At 53.3% G+C, this 12,816-nt stretch overlaps 1 protein-coding gene across 3 annotated transcripts; it reads right to left on the bottom strand.

Annotated features, from left to right (window-relative positions):
• Positions 1-368: 368 nt before the first annotated feature.
• Positions 369-10,070, bottom strand: OTX2 (orthodenticle homeobox 2). 3 transcript variants are annotated; one of them, XM_036435744.1, is made up of 4 exons: positions 9,943-10,070; positions 5,104-5,319; positions 3,953-4,128; positions 369-2,019 (listed from the first exon to the last, which is right to left on the bottom strand). In XM_036435744.1, exons 2-4 carry the CDS (start codon positions 5,198-5,200, stop codon positions 1,399-1,401), a joined length of 894 nt encoding a protein of 297 aa, XP_036291637.1. In that variant the 5' UTR covers positions 5,201-5,319; positions 9,943-10,070; the 3' UTR covers positions 369-1,398. The 3 variants fall into 3 exon arrangements, with proteins under 3 accessions (XP_036291637.1, XP_045436247.1, XP_036291654.1); XM_045580291.1 differs by lacking the exon at positions 9,943-10,070 and having other exon boundaries at positions 5,104-6,125; XM_036435761.2 differs by lacking the exon at positions 9,943-10,070 and having other exon boundaries at positions 3,953-4,104; positions 5,104-6,123.
• Between the last annotated feature and the right edge of the window lie 2,746 nt (positions 10,071-12,816).

Raw genomic sequence — 12,816 nt, 5'->3', positions numbered from 1 at the left:
TTCTTTTCATTCTCATTTTCTCTGAGGTTCTACAGTTTTACCCTTCTTGCTTAAAAAGTTGATTTATATTAAAACATAGTAATAAAATGCCTAAGAAATAGTAGGGTATGCAGAGGGGGGTAGTGGAAGGGGGAAGCAAGGAGACAAGATCCTAATGACTGTTGGTCTCTTGATTCAGTTTCAGAGCAACCCTGATGAAAGTCACAAACACTTTACGTACCACAGTCATTCATTTCTACTCCATCCTTAGATTAGATCCTCCAAAATTTAAAAATAAAGTCTGCTCCCTAACCCAAGAAAAACATGTTTTAGGAAGAAAAAGACTTCTCCCTTATAAATAATGGTATACAATTAAACTGGACCCAATGTTGTGCTAGAACCATTTTAATATAATTATACATATCTGCCAAATCCGGGAAGAAAAGTTTATGCATATATCATTTTTTCCAGTTAACATCTGCAAGCATAAACAACAATGATCTCAGTTCATAAATTCATCAGGGTCAGAGCGATTGACCAATGTCTCTTTACTGCCAGGTTTACCAACAGTAAATCACAGATGAATCGGTGTCCTTTCGTTTCTCTTCTCTCACTCTCCTTGTCCAGAGACATTTTGTTGTCAAGTTTCAGTACAGCTCCCATTCAGCCAAAGGTAATCTTTTTAGGTAAGGACTCAGTTGCTCTGAATTTTGCTTATAATTATAACCTATTTAATCACAGAAGAACCCCTGCAGAGGTGGAGTTCAAGGTTGCATACAATAACAGGAGATCACAGTTTTGAAGTCTAGCACAGATTAAAAACCACAGATGTACCATTTATATAAGACACACACTGATTGTCTCTTAAAACTACATATTGACTCCTTATGAACATTATTTTTTAAATAAAGTAGTGCATCTAGGACAATCAGTCGCACAATTCACACAGCCCTGAAAAGGTTTTCAGTGCCAACTAACAGTTGGTCATGAAACGTGAGAGAGCTTGAGACACTGTCCATTCCTAAGATTCAACCAAGGATTGGCTAAAACATTGGAACACCTCTGCTTAAGAAGGCTATGTCCTCCCCTCCTTCACCTCACAATTTCGTTTTGCTTTTATTTTTGGTGGTGTTTGGTTGTACATGGCTAGGATGCTTTTGATCACTTTGAGAATCCGGAAAACCAATGATCTAAAAACTATGACAGGATCTTAAGTAAATTGGTTTGTCCATTTCAGGTTGCTGGTTGGTGGGTCCCTCTAAGGACCTTCATATTTCCTTCTATGCCTCCTGAAACATTGATCAGAAGATGAGTCTGAGTATCATTCCATCTAACTCTTTTAACCAATGCCTGGCTAAAACTGGAATGTCCAGCCTGGTATAGTTAAAAATCACCCACAAAAAGAGGTTCTACAGGTCTTCACAAAACCTGGAATTTCCACGAGGATGTCTGATCTTTATAATCCAAGCAGTCAGCATTGAAGTTAAGCTTCCAGGAGGCAGTTTGGTCCTTATAATCCAAGCAATCAGTGGTGGAGTTAAAACCCAAGCTTGAAGCTCCATATCCCTGGGTGGAGAGGGAAGCTGGGGACTGATTGAGATGGCTGGTAACTGCATTGGTACCCATAGGGCTGAGGGTGGCCCCTGGTCCAGGAAGCTGGTGATGCATAGGGCTCAAGTAAGATCCACAGTCCATGCCCCCGAAGTAGGAAGTTGAGCCAGCATATCCTTGACTATAACCTGAAGCCTGAGTATAGGTCATGGGATAGGACCTCTGCATGCAGGAGGAGGAGGTGGACAAGGGATCTGAGAGTGGGGAGATGGAGGCTGGGCTCCAGATAGACACAGGAGCACTGCTGCTGGAAATGGCTGGGACTGAGGTGCTAGAGGGGGGAGTGAACTGGCCACTCGTTCCACTCTCTGAACTCACTTCCCGAGCCGGAGATGTCTTCTTTTTGGCAGGCCTCACTTTGTTCTGACCTCCGTTCTGTTGCTGCTGCTGCTGCTGGCGGCACTTAGCTCTTCGGTTCTTGAACCATACCTTGAAAGGGAAAGAAACTTCTTTAATGTGGTTTCACACAACTCCTTAAGAACCAGGGTGGCTCCCAGGTTATATAATCTCTCCTGCATGGACAGAGGAGCTGATAAACTCTCCTGCCACTGAAAACCTAGTGTATAGTACTCTCACATATATGCTCCTGCAATTGTGAAAAAATGTTGGGGAGTCTCTGTTTAAAAGCATTTGACTCTGCTTTACCCCCAACCTAGAATAAAATTTAAGACCAATCATGTGGCTAACCATTCTCCATCTCACTTCTCTATGTTGCTTCACCTCGAATACACACATACGCACAGGCCCAGCTGTGTTTTGGGACTCTCTCACAATGGGATAGAATGTATTTATGTCTTTTGGAGAAAAACACAAGGGAGTGAAAGCAATTCTGTTGTTCTATGCCAACAAGATCAGTGTACATTCAAACAGTCTACAGTCCATCTACTAGGGAGCCATTGCTAGTATGGAGGTTGGTTTCATCACTCTGCTTCTTGTCTCTCCTAGAAAGACTCACAAAAGAAAGCTCCAAGGGGAAGTGAGGAAGGAGGTCTGAAAGCCACTGTGGAGCAAAACTTTCTTTTATTATTTTATAATTTATCTTTTTATTAAATTATTACCAGTGTACATATCTGGGGCAAAACTTTATGTTAAGTGGAGTGTCTCCTAGGTGCTCGGCTTTGAGCTCAAGGACTTCCCTACTAGGCTCAAGTGTGAGATTAGAATCTGTGCCTTCAGGGTAGTGCCATCAGCACCTAGATTCAGTTTCCTGTATTCTGCTCATATGTTTGTCAACTTCAGCCTCTGCCTGCAATCAGGCAATTCTTTTTACCAGCGCTGTCCCAGCTCTATAATGAAGGAGCTGTGTTCAGGGTGGGAGGGGGATTATCAGAGAAACTGCTAGCATTTTCTGGGCAACACGTCCTTAGCCGCCCTCTTTGATCAACTCCCCATGTGAGTGTTCTGTGGTAAGAACGATGCTACCAAAGCTGAGTGAAGCATCACCAACCATTCTGGTCATTTATTTTCTTTCAGTGAAGACTTATTTAAACCAAAGAAGTTCTTCCATCTCATTTTGAAAAAGCCTCTTTCCTGGCTTGCAGTTCCCTCTGATGTGTCCCAGCTGAAGGGAGGTCTCAGGTGTACAGGTAAGTTTAGGTGCTAATCATTCTTGCAGAACTCTGCATGGGATACGAGTTCCAGGAAAGTTAAACTTTACTTTCCCTCTCCAGCTTAAGGTCAGGTTAAGGGGGCCTCAGGGAAGGGGAGAGGGGTCACCAGGGATGTTATGCAGATATTGTATCTGCTACATGGCTCCGAGCTAGCAAATTCTGTTCAATCCCTGAAATGTCAAAGAAAACACTCTTGCATCATTTCAGAGCACCAGCTGATCCCACAGCCTACCTCTACCACCAACCGACGTGTGACCTTGAGCAAATCACCTACGGTTTCTTCATCTGTAAGAATATTGGGACCACCTGGGAGCTAAGCTTCTTCCACCCTTAAAAGTGAATGAGAGAACGGGGGGCGGCTTTGTACACAGGGGAAGGGAAGTACTAACATATTGTGTGGCAGTATTTGCCTTCTGCCGCCCGCCAAGGCTGGGCCTCTGCGGGCCAGGTACCCAAGACTTCCAGGGCTGTGCTTCCTCACTGAGGCTCAATCCCTCGTCTTCCTTTGCACCTGAGGAAGACCCTTGGCTGGCAGCACGGATTGGGGGTGGAGGGATAAAAAAGCTCTAGGAGAAGAAATCAGGCACTCAAGGAGCCTCAGGCAAGTGTGCTGGCCTCCTGAGGAAGGTTTAGTTTCAAGCCCTCCCTGGGTCATCTCAAACACCTGGGACTCCCCTGAGCCCTCTGCGCACACCGTGCTGGGGGAAGGGTGGCGCGGTTCGGAGGGGTAGGGCTGTCTACAGCGGCCCTACCTGAACCCTGGACTCAGGCAAGTTGATTTTCAGTGCCACCTCCTCCCGCATGAAGATGTCTGGATACCGGGTCTTAGCAAACAGCGCTTCCAGCACGTCTAGCTGCGCCCGGGTGAACGTCGTCCTCTCCCGGCGCTGTTTCCGGGGGGTGGCTGCGGGACAAGAAGCCCAGGGCCCTTTAGGGTGGGGGAGCAGTTTCTCAGTCACAGGGGTCTCTGCGGGTGCTCCAGCTCCCCCCACCCCCGCTCCGGCCCCAACCCGGACTCCACAGCCCTCCCTCCCCCGGTCCTCCCCGCCTTCCAAGCGGAGCCCACAGCGTTCGCCCCACCCCGCCCGGCGGCCGGGCCCCTCCAGCGCGCACTGGAGGTCTCGGGGCGCACAGCGCCCCTATCAGGGGAGCCCCGTGCCGCCTGATTTCGGCGATCTCTCCAGCCAGAGCGTCCCTTCGAAAGCTGCCAAAACGAATGAAATCAAGGAAGACAAAAAAGGAAAAAAAAAGAAAAGAAAACACAAAAAGCCTCCATAACAAACCCCGAAAACACTACAAACAAAAAGAAAAACCCATTCCGGGGAGTCAGAGATCCCCGAGGGCCCCCAGCTCGGATTGGTGGGGCGGATCTCGATCCTACTGGAGATCCAAGGGCCTTTGTTCCTCCGTCTTTAAAATGGGGGCACATTTCCTCCTCCTCCTTCGGTGAGGACTTAAAAAAAAATATATAAAAAGTCCGCCAGGTTCGGAAGGCAGCCGCACCCGCGCTCCGTCACACCTTTTGGGGTTAGCGCGGAGCTGGAGGGCGGAGCGGAAGCCCAGCCCGAGGGAGAGGCAGAGGGTAGGTACCTCCGAGGAACTGCGCTTCGACCTACGGGCAAGGGCCTGTCGCCCCCAAATGACCAGGGCAGAAACCTCCCTCGCTCCACTCCATTCTGCGTCCCCTGTCCGCCCACAGAACCAGCGACGTGATGTTGTGTGCTCGCTCCCCGCCAGCCCCGCTCCTCCGTCCAGGCGCTCCGAGCTGCTTCCCGGAGGCAAACCCAGTGGGGATTTCGCCCGGAGCCAGGGCAGCATCACCTCCAGCCCGCCCGGCGCTCCCGGGGGTTAGGGGTGTCACGTCCCTGCGGGGCGGGGCGGGCGTATCGCGGGGCTCACTTACCCGGGTAGCCCACCGAGGGGTGCAGCAAGTCCATGCCCGACGTGGTCAGGCTCAGTCCATTGACTGGGTAAGGCGGTTGCTTAAGATAAGACATCATGCTAAGGTTGTTAGGAGGCGCAAAGTCAGCCCAAAGCGGGGGGACCCAGCCAGAAGGTCCTGCGTCGCCGGGGCCGGACAGATTCAGGGTCCTTGGTGGGCGGGTCTGGCGTGGTGGAACTAAGGGCAAAGCAAACAAACAAACAAGAGGTGCTGGTTTACTGCTTCGCAGGCAGCAGCCCTTCCACGTTTCGCCACTAACTTAAAAAAAAAACAGCCCGGGCTACTCAGGGCAGAGGCTTTTAAAGAGTTTGCAGACCTGCTCCCCACTTACCCAACCCCCCAGCTACTGTGAAACTGGAAGGGATGGAGACCTGATAAACCTGTCTTCCCCACCCCCACCCTAAACTTAAAAAAAAAAGTACCCGAAGAAAGCAATTACCATCAGCCGGCCCCGAAGAACAAAACCCCACGCCTTCAAATGCACACACCGCATTCCTATCCCTGCATTTGCATAGGACTCATTGGCTGGCACTAGCTAATTGTCTCAAACAAAACTTGATTGGGGCCATTTGCAGAGACAAAGAACTCTTCGGCTAAATAAATAATGCTGATAACAAAGCCCATGGGTGAGAAACAAAAAAACAATTCAAGAAATCTACCTCCCCAGACTGTTGCCTTTCCGAGGCTGATTTTAATTATCTTAGCTTTTTCACCACTTGCGACAGCTTGTAACCTAAAATATCAGTGCATTTAACATCTAAAATGTCAACTTGCTAATCGACAAACTTGAGAAAACTGCCTAACCACTATTATTCCACACTTAAAGTCATTTCCAGTCATCATTTTCACCTAATTAGTAGCCTGGGTAATTAGATTTTGAGGCAAGTAACAGATTTATTAGGGTTCTGGAGAACCCTGATTATAATGTGTATAGAGCCAAAGCTAAATAAACAAAAATCGAACTTTTAATAGATACCCATCAAATACGTAATCAGAGAGAGAGAGAGAGAGAGAGAGAGAGAGAGAGAGAGAGAGAGAGAGAGAGAGAGAGAATTCTTCAAGACTGGCACAGGGTTTGCTCGCAATTCTGAAGTCAAGTTAGAATCCCACCAATCAGAAAATGAGAGGCCCCACATCTGCAGGGAGAAAGGGTGCATGCACGTTTGCAGCTCGAGCTGCTTCCATGTTGATTTTGATGTGTGGAGGCTGCAGGTCCTGCGGGAGGCAAATTTTCGGACATTTGGGTCTTCACTGCTCCAGCAGTTTCCTGTTAACCCTAGCCGCCTTTTGAACATTTTAGGTTTTGAAGAAAGTAGATACACAAACACCCAAAGTTGTGAAACCAGTGTCATTTCTCCCTACCTTTCAAATTTCCTACAATCCTACAAGAAAAAGAGCTCGGGGAGAGAGAAAAGAAAGGAAGCAAAGGAAGTTATTTACTTTCTTCAGCTGGCTGTCTCTCACTCCCCCGAGCCAAGGGGTCCCAAATGGACATGAATATAGGCCGGCTGCTGGCAAATCTGGCTTTTATTTTCCTAAGAGATGGCACCTCTCCTGCAAGGATCTCTGCTTTGCAACTTTGACACTCTGAGAGTTTGCTCCAAAATGGCGGATTCGAGGTTAGGCGAAGTTCCTTCTTACTTTTACAGAGGTCTTACTGAATTTTAATGATGATGGGCTTTCATCGTTAGATGGCTTAAAAGGTAGAGACACAAAGTTTCACAAATGGCACGAGGTTACTGCAAGTTCATCCCAATTTCTCTTTTTTGTTTCCTTTTTAATTTTCACTTCTTCCCGACTTAAATTCATAGCACAAGTTATTCTTTCCACCCTCGGACCTAATTTAATATAATTTTTATAAATGTCCTTCTTGGGGGCGTTTGTATGATCTCATAGGAATACTAATTTAGTTGGTCGTACAACAAAGACATGATGTTTTTTAGTCTCTTTTCAAGACACTTATTTGGAAGCCATGGAAATAATATTGCTTTAAAATGCAGTCTTTTGTTTGTTTAAATCGCCTGTAAACTGAAGTTCTTCCTTGTTTAATACAACCTCACCTCATATTGGCAAGTTCTGAACTACCACAGAAAAAGACAAAATCCTATCCGGTGCACAGGATAAACATGGAAGTGTCCGTTCTTACATGCAGCGCTCTCACCCAATTAGAAACGCCTGACACATCCTACCTTCAAGCAGCATATTTCAATATTAAAAGTGGTAACAGACCGAAAGCCGCGGGACAGCGATCCTGTTGGGGCTCCTTTGCCCTCACCACCGCAACGTGGCTAAAACCCCCGGGGCGGACCGTCTCCCCTCATCACTACCGGGTTCATCTTTAGAAGAAAGTGCTCCAAGAACGAAACTATGGGGGGAACTCTCACCATCCAGCCTTGGTATCCTATCCGCTCCCAAAGGAGAGAGCCCGCAGGCCCTTCCACCTAACTTTCAAAGCCCTGCCCGCACGCCTTCCTCCCTTCCTCTCTCAGCAGAGCCTAGAAAGAAAACAGAATTACCCTTTTTTTTCCTCCCAAGAATATAAACCGCAAAAGCACCGCTCCGGAAGTGGCCACTGGAGAATCTTACCCTAGAAGAAGCAGGCGGTGGACGCGCGGGCGGCCAGTGACTCGGGCGTCCCCGCCGCTGCCAGCCCCGCAGCCCGGCAGCCTCGCAGCCCCGGGTCCGGCTCCACTGGCCGCCTCGGCCCGCTCCGCCTTATATCTAACGGTCAATTCGTGCAATCTGTCGCTCCCCCCTCCCTCCCTCTCCCCCTCACCGCCTCGTGAGTATGTGTGAGTGTGAGTGTGTGTGTGTGTGTGTGTGTGTGTGTGTGTGTGTGTGTGTGTGTTTTCTTCCAAGGAGCCTATCTACCAGTTGCTGTGTCCTCGCTCAATCATAATTACCCCGTACGAGAATTAATTATAATAAATGTTTTCTTGATAAACTAACGAGATAATCCGAGGGGCACACGTCCCCTTAATTACAGGCCGCCGTGCTCCGCTCTGCCCGGCGCCCGGGCTGGTTAATTTTCTGCCTGATGGAGAGGAAACAAAACTCGGCGGGCTGGCGGCGGGCCTGCGGCGGGGCGGCGAGGAGCGCGGGGACGGGGCGCACCGCGGACGCAGCCGGCGCGGCGGCCTCTCTGCGGCGAACTCCAAAGTTTCTGGCCCCCGGGAGCCAAACCATGCGGCCACCCGCGAGGGAAGAGGCAGGAACGTGCCAGAAGGGTGGGCCTCGGCCATGCATGAAGGCGAGGAGAAGGCCGGGTGTCTCCCTCCTCGGGGGAGGGGTCTCCGCGCCCACTCCGCTCGGGCGCGGAGACTTGGGAGCCGGGACCGCGTCCCGAGGCGCGGAGAAAGCCTCAGCGGCCAGGCAGCCGCAGGGAGGGAGGCAGAATGTCCCAGGGCGACTGCCGTGCCCTCCCCAAGTCATCCGCCGCTCCAGGCCCTGCTTCCCTCGCCCCACGGTAAAAGGAAGGGGAAAAGCCAACTCGGAAGTCTGATGGGGAACTTGGCTTTCCAAAAATCTGGCCTGAAATCGGACCGTGCTTTCAAGAGTCACTTGAACGCATCTGCACCGAAGACGTTGCCCAGGCCGAGTGCCGGTTGAGATGTTTTGAAGGTTCTCCCCAGGCAGACCCCGAGCGGAGGCCGGGCCGCAGCGCTCCCCTCCGCCCCAGCCCGGGCCGCGCCAGCCCCTGGCCTCCCAGCCCGGGGAGGGGGTGGTGGGAGGGTGCGAGCCGGCGCGCCAGCCCGCCCCCCGCTGCCCGGGCCCGCGAGCCGCCGAGGGGCCGCCTCCCCACGGAAGGTTCCCGTCCCGGGCCCGCCGCGGCCGGGGCGGAGCAGGGCCCTCGGCGCCGCGTTGCCCCCCAGGGGCGCGCGGAGGGCGGCGCGGGGCCCCGGGACCGCGGCCAGCAAAATCCGGCAGGGAAACGACTCTCAGAGGCTAGCCCGGCCTAGGGACTGGATCGGGACCACAACCACCACGGGGGGAGGGGATATTGCCGTCCCAAGAGTGGGGGGGGGTGGGGGAGAGGTTGATCGGGGGAGGGGAGGTGTTGAGAGAGACAGAGACAGAGAGAGAGAGAGACCTGGAAGCTTTGGAAGAGGCTGGACACAGGGAGTGAAGCTCGGTGAGCTGCTGGCTGCTTTAGGCCTGGGAAGAGGGGACCGACCGGAGCTGCCGGCGCTCCGGACTCCTCGGTTACCCTCTGGGTTCTCCTGCGTTAGGGCTGGGCCGGAGGCTGTCCGCGCCCGGAGACCCGCGAGCCAGCGGGCTTTGGGGGCGCCGGCCCGGGAGGTGCCGGTGTTGTTACTATCCGTCCCTCTAGCTCCAGATGCATCTTTTTGTCTCAGGCTCTGAAAACGCCCTTCGTTCTGATCCATCCGAACGGCCCAAACCACAGCCCAGGGCCAAAACGTACAGCTCGCAGGAAGAAGCCCAGAATGGGCGTAGACATAAAACAGAACCACAAACAATCGCCCCCCCCCCGAAAAAAACACACCAAACCACACCAAAAAAAACACACCAAACCCTGTGAGTTTGCACGCCGTTTTGCGGAAGCGGAGAACCCGGGAGCGCGCTCCCTCCCTGCCTCCGGCCGCTGCCCCCGCCGCCAGCTCCTGCGTTTTTTCTCAATGGTCCTTGTTACACCTCAACACGGACAAGGGACAAACTGCATCCGCCTTTAGCAGAAAGCCACGTTCGCGGAGACGCATCGGTCGGCCTGTGGGAGGCCTCGGGGTGATGGTGGACAGAGGGACTTCTAGAGACAGACAGACTACACAGATGGACGCTTACCTTACCGCCGCATGGGAGGTTAGAGGGGAAAAAAAAATCAAGTTATCCTTCAAAATCCCAAGTAGCCAGCCAGCCTACAAGAAATCAAGAGTATTGAGTTATACACCTCGCGGTCTTCACCTTTCCATAAAAAATAAAAGTAAAAAAAAAAAAAGTCAAGCACAACGAAAAATAAAATTTTAACAACGGAAAACGCAGAAAGGAGCTGGAGCTGAAAAAAACGCGCGTGGCCCCCTCCGCGATACATACAAAAAAAGTGGCCGCGGTGAGGGCCGCCCGGGCGATTTTTTATTTTTAATAACAGTGGAGGCCGAGTTGGAGCTGAGGTCGGCTCTGCTCTCAAGGAGATTTGCTGAGAAAGCGCCTCTCTGGCAACTTTTTTGACGCAAACTCTCCAACCAATGGCAGGGAGAGAATGATTGACACATCTAAGCCAGAGGGAAAATAATAAAAACACACAACAGGGGGAGGAAAACAGGCCGCTTGCTGCACGGGGGGACGAGCAGGCAACACACCCAGGCCTCCGACATTACCAGAATGTTCCTGAAAGACACCGGGCTCGCCTAAAATATACATTATGGGCCAGAGCAAGGGAACTGGCTATATAATTAAAACGATGGGCAGGAGGCCTCTGCTAGCCGCCTTCCCTTCCTCTCCCCGTCCTCCCTTCTACACCCCCCCCCCCACACACACCTTTTGTTTTGTTTTGTTTTTGTTTTAGAGAGGGGAGAGGAAGGAAACCCATACAACGAAAGATGGGAAGATTAAATATTTAAGTAAAAACCTTCTCGGGTGCGGGCTGGGGCTCACTGGGGTACGGATCCTGCGCTTAGCAATCTGTGTGGCTCAGATGCAGAAAGCAAGTCGGACTGGAGCTTAAAAGCACGCGTAGGCTTTCTCCAACAGGGTCCGACCAGGCCGGGGTGAAGGGAGGAGGCCTGCGAGCCGGGCGTGGGCGTGTAGGCCAGCCACAGACAGACAGACCGACAAGTCCAAGAACAAACTAGTTTCAGAAGCTCCGTGTCTCTCCCACTCCGCACGCCTTCCTAAGCATCCCCGGGCCCCAGAGCGGGAGGACACCCGGGCTCCTGGGTCCTCCAGGGTGTTTGGGGTTTTAAGAAGCCCGAGGCGGGCTACAAAGAACAAGAACCCCGGGTCTACCCCCGAGGGCCGGTTTGGGGAGCACCAGAGGAGCTTGGTTGGGACGAGGCACCGGGGGAGGGAGACGCGCCTCTGGAATGAGAGCGTGTGTGCTGACAACAGACACCGCCCAGAGCCCGCGGGACGGGGCCTGGAGCGAACTCAGCCCCCGCGGCCCGAGGCCGAGGCCGGAGGCTGGAGAGTGCCGGCGCCTGGAGACCCGATCCCGGCAGAGCGGACCCCAGCCCAGCCTTTCTTCCCGGCCCAGGGAGCGGGACCCCACAGCTCTCCAACGCGCCTGGGTCCCCAGAAAAGCAGAAACAGATTGGGGGGGGGGGTGGATAAGGGCACCACCCCAGACTGTGTGAATGGCGGGGAGGGGGGGCCGGGATGGGACGGCGGGGAAAAGGGGGGGGGGGGGGCTAGCAGAAGACTGTTTTTGCCCTCCAGGCTAGAACAGAAAAATAAAATCTCTTCCTAAAACCACCCTCTCCCCTCCGACCACCGCCACCACCACCAACCACCACCACCAGGGCGAGTGGGCCCAGGGAAGCAGCTCGCTGCCTCTAATTTGGGGACCTATGTTAATGAAGTCGGTAATTAATTCGCCGCTTTGTTGTCGGTTCTTGTGCTGTACGTGTAATCAAATGTGGCCGTCCTTGGGATTTACAGCAATTAGCGCATTACGGGAGAGCGCGCGAGGCGGCGGGCGCTCCGCGGCCGGGCTGGGGCCGGGCCCTCGGCGGCCGCAGCCCGCAGGTGTCTCCGGAGCTCCGGGCCTCGACGTCCCCGCGAGCCCCGAGCCCCGGGCTCCTCCCTGCCCCCTCCCCCCCCCCCCCCCCCCGGCTCCTCCCGGGCCCTCCGAGATCGCTTCGGTCCGCAGAGACCCTCGGCTTTCTGGGGGCCCGGGCTGGGGGGTGGGGAGTACAGACCTCCTTTCTGTCGTCCCCCGCCCCCACGGTGCTGGAACACCTGGGGTCGCCCCCCCCCTCCAGGCCTTCCTTTGGGGCAGGGGTGGGGGGAGAAAGGGGAGGACAAATGCCGCAGGCGGTCTGGCCCGCCCGGCGCTCGAGGGGAGCGCTGGACCGGAGTCCCCGCGCTTTTTCGGGGTGCAAACCCAGCCTGGTCCCCTGAGCCAGAGCCTCTTTCCTACCCGGAGGAAAAAAAGTGTTTAATCACAGGGATGTTGAAAGCATCAAAGAACGAAAAACAGAAACCTGGACGTGGACGGTCTGGCGGAGGGGAAGGGCCGGAGGGAGGCCTCGGGGTCGGTGGGGGCGGGGAGGGGTGGAGAGAGATCCGAACGCGCGCCGTGGTCTCCACCGAGTAAGTGGGCATTTTTAGGCTGGGAGACCTAGCTGCTCTGGGGTCCAGTGTCGTGGGGACCCCACGGCCGCTGTAGAGGTTTTTCGATGTCTTCTTCGATGGTGGAGTTAGCTGCATCCCCTCTTCCTCCCCTCCCCCTCCAACCTGCGGGCTCTGCTGGACCAGCAGCTCCGGGCGCCGAGGGGAGTGGGAGGGCTTTTTCCCAGGCGGCGGCCGGGCGCGGAGTGCTCCCGCGTCTCCTCTGCCCTCCGGTCTAATAACTTCGCAGCAATGCGGGGCCAATACACCAGGAGTTGGAAATGGACAGTGTTAAATAAACAAGGGTCTCTTTAAAATTCTCCTCCACTTCAGATGTCTAAAGTAAGATTGTGATGATTTTGTCACGGTTTGGTAAATTTACCCCTTTAA

Source organism: Pipistrellus kuhlii, unplaced genomic scaffold (genome assembly GCF_014108245.1).
Source record: "Pipistrellus kuhlii isolate mPipKuh1 unplaced genomic scaffold, mPipKuh1.p scaffold_m20_p_1, whole genome shotgun sequence".
In the NCBI taxonomy this organism is placed as follows: Eukaryota; Metazoa; Chordata; class Mammalia; order Chiroptera; family Vespertilionidae; genus Pipistrellus; species Pipistrellus kuhlii.
The sequence above is the reverse complement of the archived record's forward strand: the minus strand, read 5'-3'. Positions and strand labels throughout refer to the sequence as shown.

Coding starts and splice junctions, on each gene's coding strand:
- OTX2 (XM_036435744.1), bottom strand. CDS start 5,200: ATGATGTCTTATCTTAAGCAACCGCCTTACCCAGTCAATGGACTGAGC. Junction 4,129..5,103: donor CCCCTCGGTGGGCTACCCGG/GTAAGTGAGCCC, acceptor CCCACCCTAAAG/GGCCCTGGGCTTCTTGTCCC. Junction 2,020..3,952: donor TGCCTGAGTCCAGGGTTCAG/GTAGGGCCGCTG, acceptor TTCCCTTTCAAG/GTATGGTTCAAGAACCGAAG.